Source organism: Rhipicephalus microplus, chromosome 1 (assembly GCF_043290135.1).
Source record: "Rhipicephalus microplus isolate Deutch F79 chromosome 1, USDA_Rmic, whole genome shotgun sequence".
Lineage (NCBI taxonomy): Eukaryota > Metazoa > Arthropoda > Arachnida > Ixodida > Ixodidae > Rhipicephalus > Rhipicephalus microplus.
In genome coordinates this window covers 168,326,308-168,346,616 of record NC_134700.1, presented here as the reverse complement: position 1 = coordinate 168,346,616, position 20,309 = coordinate 168,326,308, and the positions used below count along the sequence as shown (strand labels likewise).

Genomic DNA, 20,309 nt, shown 5'->3' with positions numbered 1-20,309 from the left:
AATACACGAATAGTCAGTAGATACATGGTTTGAAGCACCCAAGAAAAAGCTGAAGAAAGAAAATTGTAACAACCAATATGTTAAAACTGGCAGCTGGCTATGTTAGAAAATTATCCAAGGCCCTTCATACTCATGAGCAAGGAAAATGCAACCGACCGTGAATGAAAATTTATATATGTGAATATCACACACACTGGTGCTGTGGTTGCCAACTATCTTTCACTTAAAAGGGACACTGAAGGGAAAGGACAATTTACGTCACAGTGAAAGCTTAATGTATGACAATGTCTAAAATGGCAATATTATCAACAGCAGTGCCTTACTTACCAAGAAGTTAAGCTCCCACGATATGCACCACGAGTGGGACATTTGCGAAATGATCTTGATGATGTGAGAGTTTCTGCCAACAGTTGATCACTACTAATCAAACTAACTGCAATAAAAAAAATTTCCATGCATTAAGAGATATATTATGCTGCTTGTCCGTTTGTTTGATTTACAGAAAAAAAGAACCGCCTGACGTTAATCCCCGAAATGGCATGAGATGTTCAAAAGTTAATGTTTTCGGCTGGTTAGCCTGGATAGGTGGTGTCATATAACGAGCAAAATTAACCAAGCAACCAGAATGATGGCCTCCGAGATTGCAGAAAATTGTTCAATGGCTGTTGTTGCTACTGTGGTTCCCGCTACTTTCACTCTGCTGCTACTGGTGTCGGCAGCCGCGTAGTAAAAGCGAGCAACATTTGGCAAGGTAACAGTGACGTCTAAAAGACCGCTTTCAGGCGCGGGTGATTTGAAGTGCACTAACATGATGCGGACCATTAAAATGTGATTAATTTCAAAAGAAGCACTTCCTTGGCAGAAAACTAGCACTACGAGGTTTCTGGATGACTATTTCAACAGTCAATATTGACTTCACTTTGCCTTTAGTGCCCTTTTAATAGAATTCTAATGGAAAATGATCTGTTGGAGATGCCATCGTCTGTCTTCTAAGAAAGGGTTTAAAGATTCGGCTTTCTGAAAGATGAGTACTACTCCCCTAATGTGCTTCTAATGCCATTAAACATGACCTGTCCTTCCACAGAATGTGTTCTTCTGCCCCAAAATAATGAGGCACTGTATTGTGTTTGGCAATGGCCATACACTGTGCATTTGATATATATATATATATATAAAGCACTGATTTACAGTCTTTATAATAAAATCTTAAGAGATCGCATACGGGCAAGACGAAAAAAATTATACAGTACTATATCAACCATGAGAACAGACACTTCCTTCTTTGTTACTGACATGACAGACAATACAGGTGTCCCACGACATCACAAGTGCAATTTTTGCCAGATGCTACGATTATACGCTTCTCAAAAAGAGGCAGGAGCCTTTCGTGCCAGCTATTGTGGGACATAGGGAACCAGTTCCCCGCCACAAGGAATGATGAGACAGCTCTGAATAAAGCAGTATTTCAGGTCCTTCCACCTTGGCTCGCATTTCCCCACCACGTGTGCGAAAACACAGGCATGGGCCACTGCGCTTTTCTCATGCAGTTTCTTGCTCACTGACGCAAACGGAAAAGCACACGGTGCATGCAAAAGTGATGCCATGCTAAACAAACAGTTGTGAGGCACCCATGTGACAACTGAACGGATGTTGTGGTCTCCCGTTTATCTGCACTACATTTCCTAGTTTCTTGTTCTCTTCTGTCATACTCGTTGCTCGATTCAAATTTGGCAAGGGTGAACCGCTGCAGATGGGTCATGCCTCTGTATCGTAACACTGTGCAATACAAGTTTAAGGACCTCAGACAATGAAAACCTTTCGTTGTTAATATGTAATATTCTTACATACTGTCATAATGTATACTGCATTCTCTCTAAGCTAAAAGACAGCAAAAAAAAATGGAACAGGCATTCTTTGCTACGCTTTACCTCATGCAAGATTGGTTAATGGCACACAAAGCCTTTAGGCTGTTCAATGAAACCTTGAAAGTAAATGAGGGTTTCCCAGCGAAAATTCTTAGAATTCGAGTAGGACACATTCAGCAGAGCAGTTGTGCTACTGGGAGACAGAAGGGAGAGTGCATGCAGTAGTGGGCCCACTAACATTAGGAAAAAACAAAAAGACATGAAACATGGCTAGTGCAGTTAACACTAAAGAGGGCAGGGTACCTGCTAAAAACATGTCGCAAGACACTGCTTAAGAAAAGGAATTCTGAGCAACCTCGCATGACCACAACAGCGCCATGCATGAGTGCACACAGTGGCGAGCCAAGCAAGGAAGAAGGACAAGAGACAGACTCAGTTGCTGGGAGACGGCCCTTAGCTCTCGGCCAAGGTCTTGCTGCGCCGGTAGGGCCGGGAGAAGGTGCTCTTGCTGCGGCCCCTGGTCTTAGTCTGGGCCTTGTCCACCTCTGCGTTGATCTGGTTGTCGCTTTCGGGCGGCTTCCCGGGAGACGGGTCAGCTATCGACATCGACCTGAGGGGCGACACACTGCGCTCCGCAACCCCGTCCCCATTTTCTCCATTCAAGAAGCGCCCTCGGTGCAGGTGACATGCACGTGGCCGTACAAGGACAGCAGGCGTGCATGGTGCGCAAGAAATTGCAGATGACACCAACACTGACAATGTTGAGAGACTGAGATATGGGTGCGTTTGTACTCGACGAGTGTGTGCATATTTGCTGCTGCTAGCTGGCGTGAAACCACATCGTGCAATTCTAGTGTTACGGTTAGAACAGCTAAAAGAATTCGTGTAGGGCTAAAAAATGTGTGAACAAGCAATATCCTGTTTCTATTTTTATTTCCAAACTTAAATTATTGGCCCAGCTGTTATTCCCTATTTTCCCTATTTTCATCTGCTAACTTATTTCCCTCTCCTTGCCCAAGCAATTGTTCGGGCCTAACGTTCATTTACAACAATGCAGGAACACAATACTGGCAGCATCATCTCTGCCTTTTAGTAATGGCCACTGATATGATCACTGGGATCATATGGTGAGACTATTACGCTCAAAGGGGGCCACACCTGAACTTAGAATGTTCGGATGCTGGCAGATTTTGACTTGAACAGAAAAATGAAAGCACATCTGTAGTGGCTAAGCTTTGACACACATTTCAGGTAACCTTAACCAGAAATTCTTCACTTAGGAGATGACAAGAGAGGTTTGTGGCGTGCTGAAGTTGCTGGGTGTGATGCTGACCAGTCTGTATTGCTGGTCCTTGTAATGCATCATAAGTGATGTGATGAACATTAATCCTTATAAATAAAAAGTGCTCTAGGCCACTGCACTTTCCATGAGTTGCCAATGACATGGGCAGGTGTCAGTAGAAGGCATAGATTAAACTGTCGAAAACAAGTTCAATTACTGTCTGATGCCTGTACAGTGTTCATAAAGTAAGACAAAAACAGGGATGAACATGAGCATTATCGCATGGAAGTGTTTTGAGTAGTAGCCTGATAACTGGTTTCTAGCATTGTTAGTTCCAGCTACACATTTTGGAGCACATATTAAAGGCCAACTTTGTAAAACTTCACTTAGGCTACATTTGCTGTCAGTAGATATGTGTTACCATATTTACTTGCATAATAGGTGCACTTTCTTTTTTCTAGAAATCACTGTAGTTAGCCCATGCGACTGACCTGTGGAGTGCTGCTTATATCTTCTGTGGAGATAATGTGCAAACCCCTGCTTTGCTGCTTGATACACTATTGAGGCATGCTCACAACGTGGCAAAATGAGCTTTGCGTCTTGTGCACAACCTGTTCATTATTTTGATGGGCAGTTTCAAACCGACACGTGGACAGAAAAGCCAAATAATCTTGATTACCATATAGATCATTCTTACTATGAGTACAGCTTCTCCAAGCACTGAATGATACAGAAACTAAAGAACCATTGCCAAAATCTTTATGTTTAAATACTGGCTTTCACAAGCACAATGGATTTCAATAGTGTGTGCCCCCTTAATTCGCTTAGAGCAGAAGAAGTATGCTAAACTAAAAGGTAACCAATGACTCAACTAGTGAATGTTCTTAAACCTTCTACAACACAAATATTTCCTTCAAGCACAGTGTCCACACAGGTGGACACAACCTTTATTGGCTGGTTCTTCTAACTACTAGTAGCCAAGAGAGAAATATACATTGTGCACAGGACAAACTGAACATCCTATATTGTATTGTGTCTCCACTCAACCTCGATGTGCAGCGTACGTCTTCAGCCGATCACTTAGTGAAAGCACTACAATGTTCAATGGGTCATTAAATATGCTGCGTTCCAGGAGCTACATCAAAAACGTAATTTTTCTCTGAGTAAGCATTAGTCCTTTTAGTCATTGCTAGTCAAAGTTAATAACTGCAACTTGCACCACACAACCCATTACCCCCTCTTCCTTCTTGAAGTGTAACATTGAATGCCTTGTCATCATGTTGCATAGATTTGAATCATTTGCGAAGCCCATCATAATTCCCGCCTGAATAGGATATAGTGAAGCAGTTATGGGAAATTAAGGTGAAACAGCTTATGGCATGCTGACAGGCCATTGTGCCTCCAGCTTAGAATACGACAAGGCCTTTAGTGTTTTCCAAATTAATAATGAAGTGTTTTCCCACGTAACATATATACAGACATTATTCTGCGTGGATAAATAAAAAATGCCGCTTAACTGCAAAAGAGCAAACCTCATATCACAACAGTGTGAGCATGTATGATAGTGCCGTAGAAAGTTAGTTCCTTAGGCCATTGCTACATGTACGAATTCATTCTTATATCGTTATCTTGTATATGACGCTCCATAGTTAGACTGCCAGACGAGTTCGCGAGTTAATGGGTCCTTCCGGCCCAAAAATTCTCACGTATATTCAAGATCCATTATCTCATTCGGGTTGTTCCTTAAAGCAATGAGTGCTTTCCTAGTCATGTCACATGCGCACTGTAGTGCAAGAAGGTGTTCCAAGCAAACTTCAGTATGCTTGCAAAGCAGTACAACGCTGGTGTGAAGTAGGGAAAGGGATATAGTCTTCAAATGTATATTGCGGTGACATTGCAAAAAGATTGCATGTGATGAAATGGTTATAAAGTGTAACAACACATGTAACTCAGAAAGCTACTTTCCAGGTGATCAACTTTGGTTTCTTCATGCAACATGATATCTGCTGTCACCTTGTAAGTTGTGCAGTCTAGAGTATGCATTTGCCAAAGTGTACAAGACCATAGACTGAGAGCTTTCATGTTCCGAGAGGGGACGGAGTGACCGACTTGTATATATAAATATACATATACAATAACTTATCGAAAGGATTAAGGCAATAAACAAATATCTGTTACATACAAAAGCATTGATTCTCTTAATGGGTACGTGTACAGCCTGTACTTATTTTGCACAAAAGTTACAAATTTTTGTCATCCTCCTTGGACTCCATTCTCAATGCGACCACGGCAGCAGACTGGTCCCAGCCCAATGATCTAAATATAAAAAGCATTAAAGGAAAAGGAATGGGCAAAAACAGTCCCCTGTGGAATGGCTGCGAGACAGAATGGCCGACAGTCCATTGGCCGTGGATGAGAGCCTAAGCAAAGCTCTAAAAAAATATCCCGGGCCTGCGTCAGAGGGTGCTCTGTCCCCTTTGGCAGCCCAAAGGAGGTCCGAGCACATTTGCTCCCCCCACATACTCTCCGCCTATGTACAAGACTGTATTGTTTGTGCCTGCTTCATGAGTTGCACCTAGCGGATGATACAATAAGTGCCCATAAAAACCGGAATATAAGTCGAATTGAAAGAAAAGAAAAGAACACAATGAAAAGGCGACCCTTGTTTTATATACGGGTCATTGGCCTGAAAAAAAAAAGAGGAAGTCTCGCAACAGTGGGCAGCTGAAGTCAAGAGCCTCCATTGCCATCGTGAGCATCAGCAGCAGCACATTTGGGCAAGGCTAGGCAAGGCCTACAATACAGTGTACTAGCAACACCATTTTGCTTCGGTTATCTTTATCAGTCTACTTTTTTCCTTTCGTTATTTCCTTCAGAAATGAGTAGTAGTCGGTAGCAGTTTACGATACGCTTTAATAAAATGTTAACGAGTATGTCGAAGCGTACGACAACATGGCAGCACAACAGGAATTCAGTGCATTGGAGAAAAGCGCCCGATACTGGAGTAGCCAAAAGCAGTGCATCACATCCTGCTGCAACTAAAAAAAAAAAAAAAACTTCGTTTCGTGGATGGACTGCAGCGCACCCCGAACTAGAAACGCTACTTGCCGAATTCGTCTGGGAGCTGCATGCAAGGTTGCTACCTGTGACAGCGGAGTGCATCCGCATGAAAGCTATCGAGATAGCGCACAACTCTGGGCTCATGGGGGCACAATTCAAGGACAAGCCATTGTGGGTGCATCGATTTATGAAGCGGAAGGGCTTTGTGCTGAGGTGGCATACTTTTGTGTGCCAAAAACTGCCAAGAAATTTTGATAAGCTGCTCGAGTATCAGAACTTCGTCATTCAGCTTCGTCGACAATGGGACAAAAGGGCAACGCTAACAAAACTCCGATCTGGTTCGATATGCCTTTGAACCGGACTGTGAGTGCTCAAGGATCCAAACAAGTGAAGCCCTTGACAACGGGCAACGAACATTTGCAATTTACACTGATGCTCATGTGCAGAGCCGATGGAAAGAAGCTGCCCCCTTATATCATTTTCAGGAGAAAAGAGCTACCAAAAGAAGACTTTCCCCGGGATGCTATCGTGAGCGAACGAAAAAGAGTTCATGAGCAAGTCCATAATGCTTGAGTGGATCTGGCTGGTGTGGAATCGGCGACCCGGTGCATTTTTTCAGTGACCAAGCATGTTGGTCCTCGACTCATTTCAAGGCCACCTCACGGCCGACGTAAAGCGAGCTCTGTCCAATAGCAAGACGGACCTTGTTGTGATCACTGGGGGACTAACATCACCTCCAGCCACTGGACGTAGTGCTGAATAAACCCTTCATAGATCATGTGCACGAGCTAAAAATGAGTGGATGCTGGGGGACAATCCCAAGACCCCCGCTGGCCGCCTATGACATCCACCGCTCACGAGCGTTTGTGGCTGGGTGTCGTCAGCTTCGAAATCTCTCCCGGAAGAGATGGTGTGCAAGTCTGCATGCAATTCTGCATCAGCAATGTATTGAACGGAATGGAGGACGATGCACTCTGAGACGTAACTTATGAGAAACAGATGTCATTGGACTTATGTTCGGACGAGTCTGAGTCACGACACTTTGTGGCCTTTTGGCGTTCAACTACATAAGATTAGGGTCAAAATAAAAATATAAGTCAGCACAGTGCAGCTGGCTACATCATGTATTTATCAAGGTAAGGGTGTGTCGCAATACTTTGTGATTTTAAAAATTAATTTTTCGGAGATTCAAAGTTAGGGGAGTCGACCTATATTCCAGTTTGACTTATATTCCGGTTTTTAAGGTATACTATAATTAGTATTATGAATATTATTTTGAGTACTGTCTAGAGTTTTCTAATTTTGCTCATACTAAGAGTAACTTTTTTAACCCTGAATATTTTTAAACATAAAAAGCAACACCTGCGTCTATCATCTGCTCTGCCGGGCTACTTTGCATGGCACAGGTATGCAACCAGACAGGCAGGAATGTTGTTGACCTAAAGTAATTGCAGCGTGCTTCCACTCTGTGAAATAAATCATACTACTCAAAAGGTTGTATAGCTTACGGTACAACCTGAGCAATGACTGTGATATTGGGTGATATGATTGCCACTTACAGTTTTGATAGCTAAACGTAGTAGCCGTGAGCTCACTGCACTTGTGCTTGGAGTCTACAAACATCTTTTGGTATTGCTACAAAGCACCTTGTCCATGGTTATCTTTGCACAAAGTGGTGCACCACATTTATCATATCTGACTAACAAGCACATCTAAGAAAGGGGCCTCCAGCCTGAAATCTCAACTTCTTCCGTGCCTCCTACTGACAGTAGCATCCCGCGATTCCAGCGCACCCGATGCAGCATGCCGAAAGATATGCAAAGAAGTGCACACCTGAATATGGTGGATCGACGGAAGCGGTTGGGCGAGCTGATCTTGTTCATGTCGACGCTGGAGGGATCTGCCTGGAAGGCGAGTGCATTCATTATGACGTGGTCCGGCACCACGCCCAGTGGGTGCACCTCCCGCATGATCACGCCCGCCGGTATCTTGTAGAACTCGATACACTCGAGAAAGTTGCCCATCACCTCCCGGAGCTCCGCCTCCGGCATGGTGTCGCAGTACCGCTTGCTCCAGTGTACAGCAGCCTGTTCCGTTTGATTATTTCAGCTCACACCCAAAAATAAAATACGAAAATTGGACTCTGCCGCTTTATCTTTTGATTATTAGGATGGAAGTTTGCATGAGAAATGATGTGTCAACAGCTGAAGCTTGTGGAAGGTTCATTCTTTGTCAAGGTTAAAACAGCAGCCAGCAATTCGTGCAAAAAGCAGGCACACACCAGCATACATTGACACATAAGCGTACAGTAAACTTGTTTCCTTTTTCTTGCAATTCAAGAAATTAAACAGAAACTAGAGCATGCAAAATATTTTTGATATAGCTGCCTATATATATATATATATATATATATATACAGACAACTGCTTGTCTCATTTCTTAGTTCTGACAATTTGTTATGGTGTGAGCACTCCTCAGAATTACAGCAAACTTTCTCTAGTTACCAAATAAAAATAGCAACAACCATTGAAACAGATTACCTTAAAGGGACACTAAAGGCAAATATTAAACCAACAATGATTTTTGAAATGGCTATGCATAAACCTTGTAGTGCTACTTCTGTGCCAAGAAACTGCTCATGTTGAAATAAAATCTTATTTTAGCAGTTCACATAGCATTAGCGCACTTCAAACCACCCACCTGAAAGAAGTCTTTCTCGTGTCACTGTTGTTGTGCCCAATGTTGCCTGCCTTTACAGTGCAGCCACGGACACTTAACGCAGCAAAGCGAAAATAGTGGGAGCCACAGCAGCAACAACGGCCACTGAACAACTTTCTGCTTGCTTGGTTCAACTAGAACCCGCTAGGCGGCACGACCTGTCCTGCCTAACCAGCAAAAATGGAACATCTGAACCACTCGTGCCGTTCCCCATAGTAATACCAGGAGGTTCTTATAAATCAAACAGAAATGGACAAGCTGCATTTTATTAAGTCTCTTAATGCATGGAAGGTTTTTTTTTATTGCAGCTAGTTCAATTACAAGCAATTAATTGTAGTCAAACACTTTCTTGTCATCATTTCAAAAATGTCCCCCTCATGGTGCACGTAGTGTGATACATTTAACTTAATTTCTCGGTAAGTACGGCACTGCTGTTGATAATATCACTGTTCTAGACGTTGTCATACATTAAGCTTTCACTCTGACGTAAATCGTTATTTACCTTTAGTGTCCCTTTAACAGAACTCAGATGCTTGTCAAAAATGACAAAAGAGGCAAATGAGAATGGGAGGAAATGAAGGAAAACAGAGTTAACACACCTGAAATTTTGTGAGCTCATCAGCTGTAAGTTCTTCACGCGACAATATGAGTCGTACAACATGCTCTGGCAGCAGGGCAAATGAGCCAAGGCTCAACACCTCATTGCCATGGTTGTCGACAAATTCAAGCACCTGGAACGAAGAAAATGCTTTTAGGATCTTTACACTAAATAACAATGAAAAATAACTTATTGAATATGAAAGCAACGGTGAATATAGTACAGGTAGTGCTAAGAAATTAGCTGAAATGTTGAACCGTGCAAACGCAGGCACTTCAGAAGATGCAAGCTGTGCACAACCTTTCGTGCGGGGCATCAAATGTGTCTTTTACTTAATAAAAATGAAGCCCTAAAGTTTTGACTTATGTTGCTTACAAATGAGCAGAACATACTACTGAAGAAATTATTTTATGAGATTGGTGCTCATAAGAACGGCCTTCAAGCAACATCTAAGCAGATGCACGTCCTGGTTATGGGATATGATGCACCCTACAACATGACCTCAGGGATTTGCACATTCACTTCAAACATTGTACAGGAATCCACACACATTGCTTCATGTTTATAAGTACTGATGGCTATTACAATTCACACCGCATCAATTTAGTGTTTTTTCTAGGTATCGCAATATACTTTGTCATGAACTTTATAAGAAATAATAAACAGCCTGACAAACGAGATACATTGAGGTTAACGGTCTCATTTTGATGTAAGAGTGAACTTTTAAGAAGTGTTGACAATTTTAGCTCTTATGTACTAATGCAAGCCAGTATCAAGTTTACATGTAGTAACATAGACAGTGATAGATTATTTTGCTCGAAAGTACTGTTTAACTTGCAAGCACTTCGTTTTTTTTTGTTTTTTTTTGCAAGGGCAACGCTTTGGCCAGGTCATGCACATACAAAGCTTGACCAAGTGACATACCTTCTGGACAAGCGACTTTGTACACTTGTACTGGATGTAACGTTCTGCTGACGCCAGCAGTGCGCACACTGTGTCAACGCTAATGCAGCATTGGACAAATCCCATGCAGCCCTTCCTCAATTCCTCCAGTCCATAGTAATCGGCAGCATTCATCAAACCTTCCATGACGGAGAAGGAGCATTAATGGACACTACACAAGGTAGTTTCAAAAACTTTCGACCATGCAGAAACCACTCAGTTTCACCCACACAATTGACACTGCAGAGGCAACTCGGCAAAAGTAAATTGGACACATGTCACAATCTGCATGTTTTTCGGTAAAGTGGCATTCAAACGCACTTCCCCGTCGAGTAGTTTTTTAACATATTGATTCAGAACTGCGGCATATCAAGCCAATAGTACATCCAAGTGCATACTGCTTGCATGCCTTCAGCGTCAAGTATACGAGGCACTGCATGTTGATGACAAATGCCTGTGGACTGTGACATAAAAGCTTTTTATCAAGCATGGTTGCAAAAGCATACTAACTTGTCAACCAGCCTGTTATCCTGTAGTGGGTTTGGCTGGGTTTCCAATGTGACAATCAGATACATTGTGACTGCAATGTACAAAGTCAATTGTACACCTAGTAGCACCACCTGGATTCCTCACTATATTTTGATATGCAGAATTTTTTTATTGTGAACTCAGATGATGTCAGAAGTTACTCTAGCCACTGCAGTTGTTACCTGCTAAACACCAAATAAGGTATTAATGTGGCCAGATAGTTTAGTTTATCTGAAGGTTCACGTGCTTCTTTTAGCCTTTGACAACTGTTGACACAAAATTAATGAAAACCAATTACTGCATATAACATGAAAAAAGAAACCGCGCTGGTAAACAAAAGCATAATGCCCACCGTTCAATGAGCACGAGCGCTAACACAGTTGATGCACTCAAAGATCAGTATGAGTACAATATATTTCAAATTATCTTGCATAAGCAATTACTTGTTACCCCTGCACCAATGCCTCCAGCAAGTGTCCCTACATGCTGCTCTACTCTACAAATACAAGTACACTATCACATGTGGTGCTCCAGTGTATACTCCATCTCAGAAGTTGCTTCAGCACTGTGGAGGCTGCAGGACCCCTTAGTCAATAAGAAGGTTGACTGGTCCTTCCACATATATTCATCGGCGTCAGGTCAGAAGTTACAAACTGACATGTGTATTTTCTTTCTTTAGATTAACGCACTGATGCATCAACAACAACGTATTTGTGAGCATATTACATTATTTTGAAGAACCATTAACAAATTTTTGGTGTGTTAGGCTTAGCAGGCGTCATTAAACAAACACGCTTATCTCAACAACAAAGCGTGCTTCGTCCTCAGCATGAGATGGCACAGATGGCTCATTTTAATTTTTCTTTATTGCTGCAGCGCAGTAAACAAATAGCAAGCACGAGCTCGGATCAAGGAGGGTGGTCACGTCTGCCTGGGCAGTCATGCCAGTATTTAACCACAGCTAGCATGAGCAAAGCCCAGTGGATGACAGGACACAGAAGTGGGCAGCCAACCTTTTGCACTGCGTGGACGTTTTGTCTTTTTTAGTGCATCATATAAATCAGTTTGGGTTGTTTTTATCGGCGGTTTTGTTTTGCTGTAATTACCATTTCAAAATTGGCTTGAAGCAGTTTATCAGAACATTTATAGACCCGATCATACAATTGGGAAGGCAATTCAGAAATCAACAGTATCCCGGGGAAATTGGGAGAGTTGGCAGGTAAAGAGTTTATAAATGCACAAACTGCTTGACAGTGTCTTTTATTGTGACGTACAGAAGTGTGCACAGACACACTGCATTAAGGCATTTATGCCACAGCCTTGGCACTACTACAGTAGAAACGGTTCAAATGGGTGTCTGCTTTAACTGACAGCAATTGTAAATAAACTTTATCTAGAAGCACAGTGAACTCATAATGCAGCAAAAAATGAGCATGCAGATCTTGTCTGCATACAACCATTGCAAAGGCATCTCGACAGTCATTTCTGCCATTACTGCGAGAACAAATAATAGCACTGATGCCCATGAAGAAGCACACAACATATGCCAATATGGCTGTGTTCAGATGTTGACATGCGAAGCACATGTTCCAAGTAAGATAACGACTTCCAAAGTTTCCATGTGTTTAGAGATCATCCAACTCAGTGTAAAAGTTTTTTCTGCCGAAAACAGTATTTATTCCTTTGACAGCCAATGGTACTCATAGCTAACCGGAAAATTCCGAGCCGAGACGTCCTGTAAGCGCACAACTCGCACCCGAGTAAAATTATACATCCTAGCACAGTCCCTATCAAGGTTATGTAGCATTTTTTCCCTTATGAATAATACATAATTCACCCAACGAAAAAAAAAAAATCTCCTTTAAGTGTTTTGTAATCTCGTTTTCAACAGTACTACAGAGAAAATCACAAGAGTCATTGTAGATCACTTACCCAGGAGTGTTCTGGCTTGCAAGGTGACACAGCCAGTGTGTATGTACTCAATGAGTTGCCTGAATACATCAGGCTCAAACTCCTCTATGATCAGAGTCTGGTGTGTCTGTGGCTGCAAAAACTCCAATGGTCAGCACACACACTGCACCAGTAGACATGTATAGCATGGACATTTGCCTTCTCTCGTAAGCATGTCTAAATTCTATGGTAAACAAGATCAAAGATAAGTGCTGTAACTTGTGTAGTGAAAGAGCAAAGCTAGAATTTAAAACTGATCATGAGTGCAGAACCTGCACGAAAACCCTGTAATGAATGTGTAATGCCAAAAGAGCATAAGACAAGTATACTGGCTGACGTGCATGTATATTCATTTTTGGAATCACCCATGAACAGGGGTGCAACAGCCAAACCAGAATTCGGAGAAATTTTGGGAGCAGGAAAATATCGCCTTCAAAGCACTAAAATCCAAATTTGAAGCAGGTTATGGGGTACATAACATTCATTTTTTTAATTACAAAAGACCAAATTTGGAGCAGAATGAGAAAGAAAGCTTACATTTGGAAAAAAAAATGCACAAACCATTCAACACCACATAAATGGTGCAGAGTAAATATGAGCACTGCTATTTCAATAAAAATAGTATATTGAACCGCCACATTTGGCAAACGATGATAAAGCCCACATTAGCATCTGCCACACTTGCCAAATACTTTGACGGACTCCGAGGATTCAGATGATTTGCCAAACTGGCAACCTTGAGATTGGGGGATTCGTAAAACTGAGGAGTAGGGGTGGTGAAAAAATCTCATACACAGCTCTAAATGATTGCTGGTAACGTTTTTAGATGTCAGACATCATATTAGTACTCACAATTATGCTGCGCATACACACATGAGATATTGAACAAAATGTGCTGTGTCTCACAACTAGTGTTAACAGCCCCTTCCAAATCAAAAACTCTTCTGTCGAGCACCAGCATATTGCGGCAAAAATAGCTTAAGCGGCGTTCTGCACGGGCTAGAAAAAGGTCAAGAAAATTTCTAATCGTTCAGCCTCTCTTCCCCCCCGCCCCGCCCCCCTTTTTTTGTCACGATGGGGTTAGGTTCAGGGTACAACTTATCGGCTAGCTTGCAAGGTGCGTTTGACTAATTAAAGCAATGATGGTACGCGCCCCTAGGCTCAGCAGCAGCCAAGCGACGGCACTGGATATCTATCCCATGTTCTGTTGCTATGGCAGCCAACATAGTCGCCAGCCACGCCGGTATTTGCGGCACGTCGAGTTTGTTCGCGCACTACAAGCAGCATACGTTTTCAGCTTCAGTTTCTAGCACACCATAGGCGCGTTTGCCGACAAAAAAATGTATATTTCCTGCAAAACCTTGGTGGCTCTGGCAACGCATTGTTGCCTTGAAATTGCACCATCCCATTGACAGAGATCCACTGCGGTCAGCAGACTGATGGGTGCACAATGTTCTTCCTTTATCTGGTCGATCACGTCTAGCGAGTATTCTTATACCGTGGTTAGGTTACACTGTGGGTTAGTGTCTGCGTGCCTAGATTGCTGGATTGATTGATGACTCAAACTACAGGAGGTCAACATGGCCTCCATTTCTGGAGTTAGTGCAACTGAGAAAATTTTGAGGCTGGTTGGGCATTTTGGCGCAATTTCAGCAAATGTCATAGCTTTGGCACAGTTTGGCACAAAAATGGGGAATTGTATCAAACTGGCGCAGCTGTTCTACCCCTCCAACAAATGCCTGCTCAATTTTTCCCCTGATCCCTAATTCTTGAGACTACTAGTGTGCTTTAAAAAGAGCAGATTCCTCTTAAGGTAGCAAATCACGTTTTGAGATGACTTTCCAACATGGTGAGCAGTTTTTGCTGTACTCCATTCATATTTCACTCTTCACACACTCATGTGGGTTAAATGATTCCTCTTTCCAACAAAATGCATTATAAACCATAGCTTAATTTAGATTACACAGCTGTTTCCCATGTCCAGCGAAATCAGCAGAAATAGGTACTTTAAAGGAGTTCTGTGGCTTTCATAAACAAATCATTGTGGCCCTACAGCTAGCTAAAAGTCACTAATGATGTTGACTTGCATTCTTTTGATTTCAACAAAAGGCCCCAGGCAATGGCCGCACATTTTTGTAGGCACGCATGTTTAGTCATTTTTAAAGTGACTGTTGCCATATAATTTGAACTCGGCTCGTCTAGATGCACACACCCTACCCCAAGGCTGCAACATCTGTCCCAAACGCGTTAACTTCTACTGGCCTGCCTTGTCAGATATTTAATGTGACCTGCACAAAAAGCATGTAATGTTGCATGATTACTATATTCACCCAACTTTTAATGCATACCTTACTTCTAAGAAAATTAGCTTCAAGATTGCATGTGCATTACATTAGAATGCAAAATCGAGACTGGTTTCATGGCATTGTAGCAAAGGGCCAGCATCTTCACCAGTGCTGAGCGACACTATAGTTTTAACATACTCACGTGGCACACACAGTGTTGCAGAGCATAGAATGGTTCCTGCATCAATGTGTGTTTAAAATGTCACAAACAATGTGAAAAATTTCTGGGGTGGCTGGCTTGTGCATTGTAAGAGCTGCCATTGTTGGCCATAATTCGATGGTTGTTCTATTGTCAACAAAGACAGTGACAAGATGATTTGCGACATTCTTAAACCCTACATGATGAAAAGGGGGCCCAATTGTGCCAGTACCCTTTTTGCCTTTTTGTCAAAAACAAAAAAAGAGAGAGGCAAATATCATATGTATACAAATTTGAATATGCATGGACTCTCGTTAGTTCATATGTTTTCAGCAACAAGAAAATAACCCACCTTTGCCAGAAAATCAATTAAGCAAGCGCAGGATTTATAACAAAACAAATTAAAAAGAAAAGCATGATCTGTGCCTTGGCCAAGAGATGGAAAAGAGGGCAGATCACCTATTGTTTGATAAACACAAGTTTGGCACCAGACATATAGCATTACAATTAGTACTCATTTTTAGGCATGCAGATATTGCAATGAAAGAAAAAGACACTTGTATTAGTCCATGGCAGCAATGGGCAATATAGGCCGCAATTTTTTTTTTACCAGTGTTAGAAATGTCCATTCTGAAACAATGGCAAAGAGATGGGAGGTTAAGCCACAGGCATGGCAACATGCTCTAGTGATAAAGACAAAGCCATACTTACCTGAGGAAACTGTATGTTCAGCATAGGCTCACTGCTTCTCTTCAAGAACAATTTCAATTTCGTCTCTTTGTTTAGATCCCTTTTTTTCGACGAGGCGTCGCGATCACGATTTGGAGTTCCTTGAAAGCCACCATACAGCATTTTGTGGAATACCCTAGGAGAAGAACGGAAAATGAAAAACCTGTGCAGCTGCTGCTCGTGAGAGCGACGAGTGGCCGCTATGTTTTCCAACGAACAAAAAATACCGACCAGTCCCTCCTAGATGTACTGAACTAGGCGGCAAAGGAGGTTGAACAAAGGTTTTGTTTTTAGATAACGCCAGACTAATCATTGCTGAGGCCTGGGGCAGTCAGTGCACAATGAGTGGCACAAAAGAGAGAAAAACAAAAAACAAATCCAAGACAAAAACAAACAGAAGAATCAGTCAAATAAAGCAACATCAGTAAGAATGCTTCGATCACACAAGCCTTCAACCACTGCCGCTTATATGTCGAAGAGTGTTGCGTGGTTACCTGCTCCGTGCGGCCAGCACGGCTTTGACGGCACAGACGGGCTCTCTCGTGTCTCCCACGAGAAAAGTTACATCGCAAAGTTCTGGCATGCTTGCCAGAAACTTCATGTCTTCGGCCAGCCCTGTTTTGTTTTCAAAGACCGAATAGTCGGGTTCCTCTTCGGTGCCCGCCAAGTCCTCGGCCATTCCACTCATCCTGGTGAACTTGTTAAGTGCCAATCAGCTCTGTCAATATTTAAAGGTTTTAGTTGATGTCCTTTCCTTCTTTTATACTTTAATGTGCTTAGAGTGAGGGTTTTTGATTAAGGTTAATATACTAGGGTGAAGAAGGTGCTCTGGAAAGAATAAAAAAGAAGAGCCCATGTAAGAACTTGAACGCACAAAAACACCGCAGTAACAAGTGCTACAGCACAAAAATTAGGCAAAATACAAATATGTATGAATATTTGCCACACAGGTCTAGACCAGTATGCACTTATTGGTATTTCATAGTATTTGAAACTCTGACATCTAAGCTTGTGCTTTAATATCACAGTCTCTCACCAAGTTCTTGGTTAAAAGCTATAGTGTTGTTGGATAAACCTGGGTGTACATTAAAATACCTATCAAACTCTACAACAGGTGCACATGTACAGTTGTGACAGAAAAAAAAAAATTAGCACAAGTGACAAATGCTACAGCTGGAAACTTGTGAAATCGGGTACCTTCTTTACAGTGCAGCAGCTATTATCTACCTGTTAAAATAGGAGTGACTGACTGAAAGAAGTCCCTCCTATAGCCCAAATTTCCAATGTTCAAAGGTCACTTGTGGTAATCTTTCTCCACTGTGAATAATATATTAGGCCGATTCCAATTGCACTTTATGGCACCTTTGTAATTTCGCTGCTATTGGCACATCGTACGTAAATTCCCCTGGCGAGGCATTTCACTTCAGCCCAAAATCAACTTAAAGCATGAAATCCTGGAATACGGCAGAGTACTTCCATATGCCCGTATCGATGCACGTGAAACCACTCGAGCATGTCCGGTCGCGGGCCGCGCTCTCGAAGCACTCAGGCGGCGAAATGCAGCTTCGCCACCGTGCACCAATTCGCGCACCGCGCGTCATCGGGACACGGCGGCGGTCGCGCATTCGACGCCATACGGCGGCAGGCCACCTGATGCTCGAGTGCGGGCTGCGACGACAGGGCGTAACGCCGAGCGGCACCAGGACACTCACCGGAGGGAAAGTCCAGTAGCACGGCGGCCACGGGCTACGGCATGGCGTTGTCCACTTTCTTGCCGCCGACACTTTCCCGGGTAGCGGCGGGCCCCTAGAAGAAGGCTGGCTCCGCGTCGTCGTCTTCATTCGAGCGGTCGTACGAGTGCGCGAGACAAGTCGGCGCCATCACGGCGGTGGCGGAGAGCCGGCGAAAGGAACGACCTCATCGATCGATGGGACGCGCAGCAACAGCGGACTCGCGCGCGCTGAAGCTAAACGCTCGCTGTGCGCCGCTTCTCTGCAACGCACGGGCGCGATGGCCCATTTCGATGGCGACTCGAGTGGAAACTACGGAGTGCGGAATCGTGCTACAGCTGGGCGACGCTCCTAGATCGTAAGAAAAAAAGTAAAAAAATATAGAAAAGAAAACCGGAAGACTCCGACGTCGTTCAGCACGAACAGATTGCTGAAGCGGACGCGCACTTTGATCGATCAAACGAACACTCGAGAGCCATCGCGCTCTCCGGTTCGATGCCAATCACTCGGATGAGCGATCTGCGCGCGCAACGATGTCACAAGGACGACAAGGGGTCACGGGGACGCGCAATATGAACAGTTAAATTCCGCGCGATATGAATGGTACCTAGCACACGCGAATGCAGTCTCGAAAAGCATCCGCGTACGAAATGCGAAGTTCAGTGGAACTACAACGACGGTTCCGCCGAACTTCGCATTTCTGACGCATGGTTCACAATCCCTCACAAACGGAATTTATTTTCCCGCGCGCATGTGTCACGCGGTACCCTTTCGATCACGACCTAACATGATCAGGTCCTATAGATCGCTGATGGCCCTGATCCGGATAAAATTTCTAAATCGTGAGTATAGCTCCTTTACGCGAACTGTAGGAGGCAACCAAGCACTGTTGGAAAACTCGATCCCCATCGGACTTAATTGCGATATGCAATTGCACCGGGTGACGCTGGCATAAATTTATCGTTTTGAAGGCGACTCGACCGCGATTTCCTTCTCTGCGCCGGCTTCAAAGGGAGTCGGTACCGCGGTCCAGGAAGTGCCTGAATTATAGTGGCACAGAAAGAAAGAAAGAAAAAGTCACAGCTTTGCCGCAAAGACGAAGAAATGCACGCAATAGCAACAAATTGGAAAGCCACGAGAAGAATGGCAAGCATATCGACGCGTGTCCCGCGTTTCTCACACGCAAATTATGCACGAAACGCAATCACAGGTACAGATGAACGCGAATAACTTATGACAAACGGTACAGAACCTGCAAAACGTGCCTAGCCACTGGATGCCTAGCTGTGCCTCAAGAAGCTTTCTCGGTGTACATGTATACTACTCGTGCGCATGTTGTCAAGTGCAGTACCCGATTGTGGCAGGGATGATTGCACAAAATCAGTTTCATTGAAAAGGTGAAGCAATGAATGTGATAGCGACAAATTGCAAGGTTACACGAAGTGAAGTTGGCAGTCAACTCATTCAGATCCCATCTCGCGTAACTTTACAAAATGCTGTATAAGAGAACACGGCCGCTCCAGGGATACTCTTGGCACCATTTTTTCCGTGTTGAGAGCACAGCCAGTAGAAGCTCCAGCTTGCTGTGGGGGCACAAGGCGCGCGCTGATCGTTGCCGCGATAGAGCGGCAACCATAAGCCCCCCCCCCCTCCCCCCTCTTTGCTCACGAGAAAAGCCCGCGCGCAGAAGATCGCGGCCGGAAAGGCAATGTTCGCCCCGCAGAAAGAGGAGGCTAGCGCATCCATTCCCGTGTATATACACATACATATACGTGAACGACGGCGCCAACGGCAAAAAAAAAAAAAAAAAAAAAAAAAAAAAAAAAAAAAAAACTAGCCGAGACTGTACATACTATTGCTATCGCAATAAATAAAAAAAAAAACACGGTAGCTCTATACAATAGGTCGTCTACAGATGCTGGCACACGTTGAAAATTTGATTGAGAGTTGAGAGCAGTCCCAATTAAAGTGCAGGCTTTTCTGTTACAGCACAATACCAAAACCATGGTCATCTCGAGTGCAGGTCCACGTTCCACCTATTGAAAATGTGCCCTCTTACACCTTATTTACTGCAATGCCAAAAAGAATGCAAGGCCTACGATACGAGCTGGGCTAGTTTGTGGTAATTCATGTCACAGCAGGTAGCGCAAAGGAATGACGACACAAGCAAGGGATAAGTACACAAGACGAGAGCCACCTCGTCTCATGTACTTGTTTCTTGCTTGTGCCTTTGTGCTACCTACTTTAACAGCAATAACCTTATGCAGATTCTGGCACCGGAAAGGTATCGCAGACTGAAAGCTTGTCAGCAAGGTGATTGCAAAAACCCTGCTGAAGAAAACACAGTGTTGTTCTGCTCTGTTCGGTGCACAAGTCGAGTGAACTCAAGAAGAGAGAACTGTAAAAAGCAGGGAACTGATAAA

The 20,309-nt window shown here is 43.4% G+C and overlaps 2 protein-coding genes across 2 annotated transcripts in view; both read right to left on the bottom strand.

Moving 5' to 3' along the window:
• LOC142802704 (uncharacterized) overlaps positions 1 to 20,309 on the bottom strand; it is a 200,421-nt gene that overhangs the window by 53,176 nt on the left and 126,936 nt on the right. The gene's annotated exons all lie outside the window — the stretch shown is intronic.
• Positions 1,974 to 18,335, bottom strand: LOC119178171 (speckle type BTB/POZ protein). Its single transcript, XM_037429348.2, has 8 exons — positions 17,869 to 18,335; positions 16,651 to 16,984; positions 16,139 to 16,292; positions 12,926 to 13,037; positions 10,448 to 10,605; positions 9,525 to 9,656; positions 8,041 to 8,294; positions 1,974 to 2,490 (listed from the first exon to the last, which is right to left on the bottom strand). The coding sequence occupies exons 2-8, from the start codon at positions 16,842 to 16,844 to the stop codon at positions 2,319 to 2,321; spliced, it is 1,176 nt and encodes a 391-aa protein (XP_037285245.1). The 5' UTR covers positions 16,845 to 16,984; positions 17,869 to 18,335; the 3' UTR covers positions 1,974 to 2,318.